This window comes from Canis lupus, chromosome 23 (assembly GCF_048164855.1).
Source record: "Canis lupus baileyi chromosome 23, mCanLup2.hap1, whole genome shotgun sequence".
In the NCBI taxonomy this organism is placed as follows: Eukaryota; Metazoa; Chordata; class Mammalia; order Carnivora; family Canidae; genus Canis; species Canis lupus.
In genome coordinates this window covers 21,662,680-21,672,667 of record NC_132860.1, presented here as the reverse complement: position 1 = coordinate 21,672,667, position 9,988 = coordinate 21,662,680, and the positions used below count along the sequence as shown (strand labels likewise).

The 9,988-nt window shown below is 37.3% G+C and overlaps 2 protein-coding genes across 4 annotated transcripts in view; both read right to left on the bottom strand.

Moving 5' to 3' along the window:
- Nucleotides 1-327: 327 nt before the first annotated feature.
- LOC140614894 (olfactory receptor 56A4-like) overlaps nucleotides 328-9,988 on the bottom strand; it is a 67,272-nt gene continuing 57,611 nt past the window's right edge. For all 3 annotated transcript variants that reach the window (XR_012015627.1, XR_012015628.1, XM_072794307.1), the window contains one exon: nucleotides 328-748. The gene's annotated coding sequence lies outside the window, so the exon portion shown is untranslated. The remainder of the gene's footprint in view (nucleotides 749-9,988) is intronic.
- LOC140615444 (olfactory receptor 56A4-like) lies at nucleotides 4,403-5,362 on the bottom strand. The gene has a single exon (XM_072795304.1). The coding sequence runs from the start codon at nucleotides 5,360-5,362 to the stop codon at nucleotides 4,403-4,405; it is 960 nt and encodes a 319-aa protein (XP_072651405.1).

Below are 9,988 nucleotides of genomic sequence, written 5' to 3'. Positions count from 1 at the left end.
TGCAGATCTGAGCTACACTTTACATATTTTGGGCTAACTTAAAGGCATTCCACCAAAATTGTGTGTAGTGGAATGATGTGTCTGATGGAATAGTGTATGTCTGGTGCATAATAATCTCTGTATCTTTGGGTTATCAAACACCAATATCTAAGAGGTGCATTCTCATTCTTTTATATTCAGGGTGGAATGGAAACCCTAACACAGAGTATTACTTCTGCTAAGACGTTTTTTAAATTGAATAAATTTGACATATAACATTGCATAAATTTAAGGTATATAGAAAGTATTACTTTGCTACATTTATATATTGCATTATGCTGTTGGAGCAATATTTATCATGTTACATAATTATGGTACAATATTATTATTATTTGTATTGATTATACTGTACACTAGATCTCTATGGGCTATTTATGATTCATTATAAATTTATACCCTTAAACACTATCAATCTTATTCCCTCACTCTCCATCCCCTGGTAACTACCATTCTACTTTCTGTTTTATACAGGTTTGATTTTTTTTTTTTAGATTCCACAAATAAGTGATACATTCAGTGCTTGTTTTTCTCTGACTTATCTTGTGCCAAGCCTTTAAATGGATATTTTGAAGGTAATGTGTAACTTTCCTCTAAGTAGATAACTTATTCAGCTAGTAGTCTGCTTCCAGCATGTGACTCTTCAACTTCTTGTTGCTTTATGTTCTTGGCTGGGCTCCATGAAATTGCTAAAGTGGCAATGTTGCCTTTCCTGTAGATCAAAAGATAATAGAGATGCCTTGAGTTTCCTGTCCTCATGGTCACCATTCCCTGAAGTATTACATCCTACACAAACATACATTACATCCTACACAAACATAGTTTTTGGTAGATTCTCCACATTGGCTGTCATTTCTTTTTTCTTAATCTTTGGATACCTAGGATTTCATATTTATAGTGATTTTAGAGTCATCAAATCTAGAATCCTCCTAAGCCTACACACATACTTATACAGATCCACACACTTCCAAAGATGAAGGAAAGATGTATGCATTTAAATACGAAAAGAAAGAGAAAACTAGAGGTTTATACCACTTCACCCAAAGCATCTTAAAATCCCATGCATTGGAGTATTTCTCTGTAAGAGATACCAGACATTTAGGACCATATTCCTCAATATAAAATTTACCTCCCACATTCTATTTTATTATATGCTTCATTCCACATTTTGTTAATCTATCACATATGCATTTGCTAAACACCTTTTACAAGTTTGTTATTCTGCTTGACTTGGTAAGAAAAGCAAAGAGAGTAACAAATACTAACCTAATAGAACTTATAAAGGAGAAAGCACATTAGAGGGAAATGAGAAATTATTTAGAAGACAGTGAGCAATATACCTCTTTGAGAGGTATCAAGCCTACAAGCTCCTAAATGGAATGCTGCTAAAATGACTGAAGCTAATTCTAGAAATTTAACTTACCAGAAAGTTTCCATATGGGCCCAAGGAAAAAAAATTGCAGACAAGTGAGAGGATTTTTAAAATCCCAAACAAAAAGGTTTTCTATCCAAAGTGCTACAAGATAGTTTCTTGTCAACATATTAAATTAAGCAAATCTTGAATGTTTAGTTATCAAATAATCTTTAGTGGAAATTCCAAGAGGATTCTAGATTTGATGACTCTAAAATCACTTTAGATATGAAATCCTAGATATCCAAAGATTAAAAAAAAAAAAAAAAGAAATGACAGCCAATATGGAGAATCTACCAAATATTATTGTGTGCTTCAAGAGGTAAATTATAGAAAATTTGATTTTTTCTGTAAATTCATATTTCATTTTTGAATGAAATTTGAAATTTTAAAAATGAAATTTAAACATGAAATTAAAATTAAAATAAGATGCTATTTTATTTTATTTTTTAAGATGTTATTTTAAAAAAATTAAATTTTATTTACTTTAATAAATCTTTTTAAATGAATCAGTAACATGAAAAATTGTGGAAATACAATTTCTAAATTAAAAAAATGAAATAGTAACATGAAAAATCATAGAAATACATGTGGTGAATCTGTGATTACATGTTCCTCATGGCTCACTTGAGAAGCCTACAATCATTCATCGTGAAGAGAAGTGCTTTAGTCTGGATCCATTCCAGACTGTTAGGCAACTACCAACATCTGAAATGAGGCAGCAGGACCAAGGTTTTAAAAGATGACTTAGAACAAGGAATGACTCAGGATGCCATGGCACACCATGAACTTCAAGTAAGAAAAGGATTTTATAAGACAGTGATGCACAATAATCAAGAAATTGCACTGGGGACCAGGAATGACACACAGGGCAGGACAGACATTTCTGAAATACATCGTGATGTATAAAATAATGAAGAGCATCTTCCTTTGAATGAGAGAAATCAATGTTTATAGGAGATAGTAAAATGGGTTCCCATTTACAAGTTATTAGCATGTTTTAGTCTCTGGTTGAAAAACTTTCCATAGAGTAGGCCACCCAGTAATCAGATAATTATATAATTAAAGGTCAGTTACCACTCTTCTTAAATGAGAAAATGAGAGCTCAGATCAGTGGGTCAGAAGTTACACATCTAGTCAGTGACCAGATTGGAATACCTGGGATTCAAATAAAGACTCATTTGTATCTCCTCCAAAAGAAGCAGTCTTATGTTCTGTGCTATATAAAATCACATTGAACTGTGAGTTATGTAAGGCTTTTTTTTGCAAAGTGCTTTGGAGAATACATTATATTAACAACTTGATCCTTCTTCTAAGAAGTTTTCAGAGGAAATAGGAAACAAAATGTGCATGTATGAATTATTCACTTTAGTTCAACAAAAATAACTAAAATATGTAAATAATTGTGTTGGCAGCCCTAAGTATATAAAGTCAAGAAGATGAACAAAACTCTCAACAGACTTAGGAATTCATAATCTAGTATCAGCAGAAGATAAGCATGTTGCTCAAGATTATCAGATTACTTCCACTGGGGTGAATAAAGGGAAGCATTGTAAACTTGCAGTTTATCAAATGAAGACACTGGTAATGGTTTTCTTTGTGGAAGAAGATTCTTGAGCATTGTCCTTAAGAAGAAAATCAATGGGTATAATTTGAAAATAATGAGCTAGGAACAACTGGAAAGATGTGTGAATAGGATACTGTTTGAGAAGTTTATATTTTGGTTAGGATCAGTCTTTGGAGCTGTGAACAGATAAGAGAGAATGGATTAAAGCTATCACTTTGGTGAAAGACAATACTATAGTAATGATAAATTAGTTTATAAATCCTCCAAGTGTGACTAGCTTTATCATAGATCAGCTATGTTAGAAGACATTCTCAAATGGCTCTTATATTTGAGGAGGAAGCTCTCAGTATCCAAAAGAGGATGTTGCCAATGTAAAATAATTCCAGGAAATATTGTCTGAGTCCCCACCATTTTCAGAGCATGATCAGGAAGAGAATTGCAAAGAATTAAACACACCTTCCTTGTTCAAATAACCCACTAATACAGGTGCCTGGATCCCATAGGACACTGTGTTGGCACCAGCACAGGATATTGACACAGCAGAGATGAAAGTAGAATGAATAAGTCAATTTAATTGTATATCTAAGATAAGCAGGAAGAAGTGGGGATGCAGATAGTGCCTGACATCTGATGGAAAAAGTCAGATAGGAGAGGATGAAAACGCGAGTTAGTAAAGCACATCTGAAAACAGGACACACACTCTGCTTAAAGCAAAGTGCACACATACAAAAATGAGTCATCTTGTGAAAATTGTTTAATTCATTAAAAATAAGTAAGGAACTACAGGAAATTCATACTCCAGAGAAGTGGCATTAGATAAATACATTAACAATATCTGGCAGAGCTTAGAGGAGGCAGTGGGTGACACATGTCATTCCCTCACTATGAGAATCAAAGTCTTCAAAAAAAAAAAAAAATCAAAGTCCTAGAGACAACTTCTGTATTTCCAGAGGAGACTCATTCATGACACAAAACCAGTTTGAACTGTGGCAGATAGAACCAAAAGACCTAATACATATCTAAGTATTAAGCAATTGAGGAAACTGAGAGGCACTGAAAGTGACTAGAATACCATTTTTCTTCATTTGAAAAGCAGTATCATTCTAATTAAGTTCCTGTAATTATGATTTGACAATTCTCCCTCACACAGATGAGCTTAAGGGAAACTTCAGGTAACTCTAGAATGCAAAAAACTAAGGTTCCAGTCAGTGCAGGTTAAAAAGAAAAAAAAGAGTCAGGATATGAATATCTCCATAATCAATGAAAATTTGGAGAATGTAAATTCCAAACGTATTCCTATAGTAACTATTTAATTTCCTATGTATTATGAAAACTATTCCCCATTATCAATTTCAATTCCACAGGTGAGTTCTTACTCATTTTACTTCTTACAATCTTCTAAGTAGCTTCTGGATTCCTTGCTTGATATCCTTGGTTCTCACACCATAAACAATGGGGTTCAGAGCTGGGGGGATGAGGTGGTGCAAGATGTTGAGCAAGATGGGGACATCTGGGGGAATTCTCTTCCTGGCCAGGTTAGTGATGACCAGAACCAACAGGACTGTGCTAAAGAAGAGGATGAGGATGAAGTGAGAACCACAAGTGCCTAGAGCTTTGGCCATAGCACCCTCAGCCTTGATCCTTAGCACAGCTTTCAGGATGAAGGAGTAGGACAGAATAATTAGGATGAGGTCAGAGCCCAGTAGGGTCCAGCCTGCCACGAACTGGTAGAGTTGATTGAAGGTGATGTCATCACAGGAAAGTTTGGATACAGACAAGTTAGTACAGATACAGTTCTTGATGATGTTCTCTGCACAGTATCTGAGCCGGGAAGAAAGTATGGGGATAGGCATAGTAAGAAGGCCATTCCGGGCCACAACAAAGATGGCAGCCCTAACTACAAATTGGTCAGTAATGATAGATGAGTATCGTAATGGGTGGCAGATGGCCACATAGCGGTCATAGGCCATGATCATGAATGTGCAGGACTCCATGGGGAGGAAACTGTTCATGATGAACATCTGGAGGAAGCAGGCAGAGAAGCTGATGGACCTCAGATCAAACCAGAAGATGGCCAGGACCTTAGGGATGACAGTGAGGCAGAGCACGATGTCCAGCAGGGAGAGGAGGCCGAGCAGGTAGTACATGGGCTCATGCAGAGAGGCCTCCAGCCGGATAGTAATCAAGAGGGTGGCGTTGGCCCCCATGGCCAGGAGGAAGAGGAGGCTGAGGGGCAGAGACAGCCAGTGCTGCCAACTCTGGTAGTTAGGGAAGCAGATGAGGAAGAATTCAGAAACTAGAGCAGTGGAGTAGTTGCTGGGTGGTGCCATGTAAAGTGTTCTGATCATTACTTCAGTGACTAACACTTCAGAAAACCCTGAAGGAGGAGACAGGAAAAAAATCCATCCAAACAATGTGAATATCTATGGGGAAGTAACTTATTTTTCAAAGAACCATTCAAAAATTATAATAAGTGTCTGGTACTCCTTCTGTACCAAAACACCTATGTAGGCTCTGCTGTTAGAGAATATCAACCATAGGTCCTACACAAATTCATGGCCCTGTTCTTCTTCCAAGAGAGGACATCACAGACAAAGGAGAAATCAAGACTAGATGCATCACCATGAAATACCTAAAGACTTCAATAGAGTTCCTACCATTTATATAAGAAATAGCATCTTAGAGAATTCTAAAAAAGAATAGACTTTGAGATAACAAGGTCTTCTAATGTCTTGGGCAGGCAGTTTGAGTAAGAACAAGAAATTGCAGGAGTTAGCAATTTTGGTCCAACAATACTACTCAAGAGTGACGTACAGCAACAACTGCTGTCTTTATCTGACTCCACGTGGATTCTCTGGCAGTCACAAACCCAGAATGAGCAGGTTCACATGGGTTCCTGGACTGATACACCCTAACCAGTTTTGAGTATTTAAGACACTTCTGAGGTAACCTTTTATATGGCTGCCATACTAAGGCTTATCTCAGAATATTGAGAGACATGTTCAGTGACACTTTGTTTTCCACACTCTAAGGATGCCCAAAACAAGCTAATTTTTCTCAACGATGGCGGTGATCCTAATGACGGTTAGACTCGCCTAGAGCCAACTTTCCTGCCTTTTCTGAGAGGTAAGAAGGTAATTTAAGTGTAAATATTTGAAGGCATATTTTGAAAATGGAAGAAATAAATTTGTTCCTCTATTTTGCCTAATACATTATCAGTTTCCATATTTGCTATTTAATCTATAGCAGCAATTCCAACAGAAAGATACCGCAAGACATATACATAATTTTACATTTCTAGTAGCCACCTTAAAAAATTCAAAGGAAACACATGAAATTAATTTTAATAATATGTTATTTTCCTCAAAAGTCCACAATATTATCACTTCAACATATATCAATATGAAAAAGTATTAAAGAGCTATTTTACATTCTGTTCTTGTTTTTGCATTATGTCTTCAAAATCAGGTACATTTTATACATGCAGCACATCTTAATTATGACTAGCCACATTTCAAATGTTCAGTAGCCACATGTGAACTGGATGTGTACTGTATTGGACAGCAAAGGTCTAGAGTTCTGCAAAACTAAACATTCCTCTTTCTATTTTGCTTAACATGAGTTCACTTTTGTATTGCAAATGGCATCTATAATTTGGGTTATTTATGGAAATTCCATTCACTTAGCTCTGGGTCATCTCAAATTTACAGTTTTTATTTTCCTTTTCAACACTCCCCATCAAATTTCCTTTAGAGGTTCTTTAGTAAATTGATCTTTCAAATTTCAGGATAAGAATCATTAAGGACAGAGATAATCAACACATTCAGAGCTCCCAACCTAGGTAACACAGATGCCTCTATCAGAGACTAGGACTTTCCAGTAACCCCTACTTCCTTGACTCAGGTTAGATCATCACTCTTGCCCTGACCCCTACCTTAAACCAGAAATGTGATTTAATTATTTTGGAGTCGATGTCATTATTCAGCAAAGAACATCAGAATGTCCAGATATCTCTAAATGTGGTCTATATGAATACTGTTCTTCCACATAAGATTTGGGGCCTGTAATTAGGTTTTATTAAGAAAGTGTGGCAAAAAAAAGTAGAGTTCAGAGAGTAGAATCAGAATTAGGTAATAGCTATAGCTTCAGACATAAATCCAGACAAAAACAATTTATCCTGTTAGTCAAACCACATAAACTTACCTACAGCCAGATTCCAGTTACCTTAAAGAAATAAATCTATTCCTACAAGCCCATCTGCTTCATTTTCAATTGGTCATTATGCTCTTTTTCCTGGATCAATGAACCAAAAATAAGGTATCGACTCTATACTCAGTCTTCCAGGGAGCATGCTAACATGAATAATAGAAAACCTATTCTAGCCAGAGAAGCAAGAAAGAGCATTGGGAGACAAGGCAGGATGAGAGGGAGAGGCCTAGAAGAAGTAATTAAGGCAACTGGGATTGCTGGTTCTATCCCATCTGGTGCTTCTCCAGCAATTTTCTGTAGGGCGCCTGATTGCAGCTGAGAATATCAACTCCTGGTCTCTAGCTGCCATAAGCAATAATGAAGATACAGATTTACTCAAGAACAGTCACCCAGATCTCAGCTTTTCTAAATGGGAAGGGTATAGCTTATACTAGAAAAACTTTGCTTCTACATAAAAGTAGTGATACAGAGGCACCTGGAAGGGCTCAGTTGGTTAAGCATCCAACTCTTGATCTCAGCTCAGATATTGATCTCAGGGTTGTAAGTTCAAGCCCAGTGGTAGGCTCCACACTGGGCACAAAGCTTACTTTAAAAAAAAAGAAAAGAAAAGAAAGCAGTGATGCATCAGGGTTGGAGAAATTAGTAGAATCTGAATCTGTAGCATCAGGCCTGCTATAGTCCTACCAGGAGAATTCTTTCTCCCTGCTCTTATTGAATATTGAATATCTGAAGGCCTACATGCTTCATCATTCCCATCTTCATAATTTTCTTGCCTCCTAAGCAGACTGACCAGTTTGAGGAGGCTGTACTCCACTGCTGCTATTTATGACTATTTACTGCACCACCTACCCCAGACCTTCAGAGGCTCCAGAGGCTATTTTTATGACCCTAAGCTCTATCCTGTCTCTTGCCTTCCCACAGCTCACAGAGGCTAAGGCTATTTAGCCACCTGAACCTAGAGCCTAAAGCACATATTCTCAGGAGGGGAGGTGGAGAACAAAGCAGAGAAAACACAGAAGACAAAATCTAATATGGGAATAGCAGTGAACAAGGAGAGAATTAAGGAAAACTTTTCTTCAAAGAAGGGTACTTCTAAATAAAAAGCATATATGTTTGAAAAATAAGTATTTCACTTAGAACAGAGAGAAATTTATTTCAGGTCTTAAGCGTACTTTTGGAAAAATTATCATTAAATGAGAATTCAATATTACCCTTAAACTAGGGTCACTTCTTTATGGCCATTGTACAAAAATGGATCGTGCAGGAAAGATAATCCTGCTATACTTTATTCTTCTAACCCTGCACCTCTTCCTGAACAGAAGAGAAGATCCCAGGCAGGCTCCTGCTACTGTCTGGTTTATGTAGCATCCACATGCCAGAACCAGAAGCCCTCACTCAGAAAGTCTAAATTAGGAAATATAATACATAAAGATGAAATCATGATAGAAAAGATAAGTACAGACAAAAGTGATGACACCAAAGAATGACTCCATCGCTCTTTTCTACTGAGAACACTTCCAAAGTAGAGAATCATAGCTTTACAGCTTTTCTCAGATGAAGTGCCAAGTCATAGTTTGTTCTGAGAGAAATTACAGAAGCTTTCTACCCCAAAAAGGGAAATTGAACTAGAGTGAGGACTCTGAAATAAGTTAATCGGAGAAGGACGAACATTATATGGTCTCATTCATTTGGGGAATATAAAAAATAGTGAAAGGGAATAAAGGGAAAGGGAGAAAAATGAGTGGGAAATATCAGAAAGGGAGATAGAACATGAAAGTCTCCTAAGTCTGGGAAACAAACAAGGGGTGGTGGAAAGGGAAGTGGGCGGGGGTGGGGGTGACTGGGTGACAGGCACTGAGTGGGGCTCTTGGCGGGATGAGCACTGGGTGTTATGGTATATGTTGGCAAATTGAACTCCAATAAAAAATAAAAAATAAATTACAAAAAAAATAAAGTGAGGACTCCATGAGATCTGTAAAAAATATGTGATATAGAATTATAAGCTCTGTTTATTTCTTTGGTTATTTTACAGGTAAACTTAGGGTGATATTCCTTTCTCCTGCCCTGGGCAGAAGCTGCAAACCAATCAAGCATCTGCATATCATGCAGCCACAAATCAGTAAGATAATGTACTACACATTTGTCTGGGTGTGGTAAAAGCAGTCTGCTGTTTCACGCCTGGTGTATAAGAGCCTGTCTTTCTCCTTTGACTATCCCAGATGGAAATGTGGAGGCAACTTTGGGGGAGCAAGTGCATTGGAAGCCAGAGAGCCTCAAAAATGTGAGCACTGGATGGTATCATAGCCACATATCATCCATGGCCATCCTTTGCAGTTCCAGAAGGTATGCCTGTAGATAGCCTCATGGCATACCCAGCTTGCATAGGTATGAATAGAGTAAGTTCAACTGACAGATTTATGGAGCACCACTTTGGAGTTTCAAAAGTAACCCTGACATAGATAAACATTTCTCAAGGAAAGGTACTAGAAAGGTACAATAAAATGACTGTAGGGCAGATCTATTTTTAACTCTTTGAGGAACCTCCACACAGTTTTCCAGAGTGGCTGCACCAGCAATTGCACTGCTGGGGATTTACCCCAAAGATACAGATGCAGTGAAACGCCGGGACACCTGCATCCCGATGTTTCTAGCAGCAATGTCCACAGTAGCCAAACTGTGGAAGGAGCCTCGGTGTCCATCGAAAGATGAATGGATAAAGAAGATGTGGTCTATGTATACAATGGAATATTCCTCAGCCATTAGAA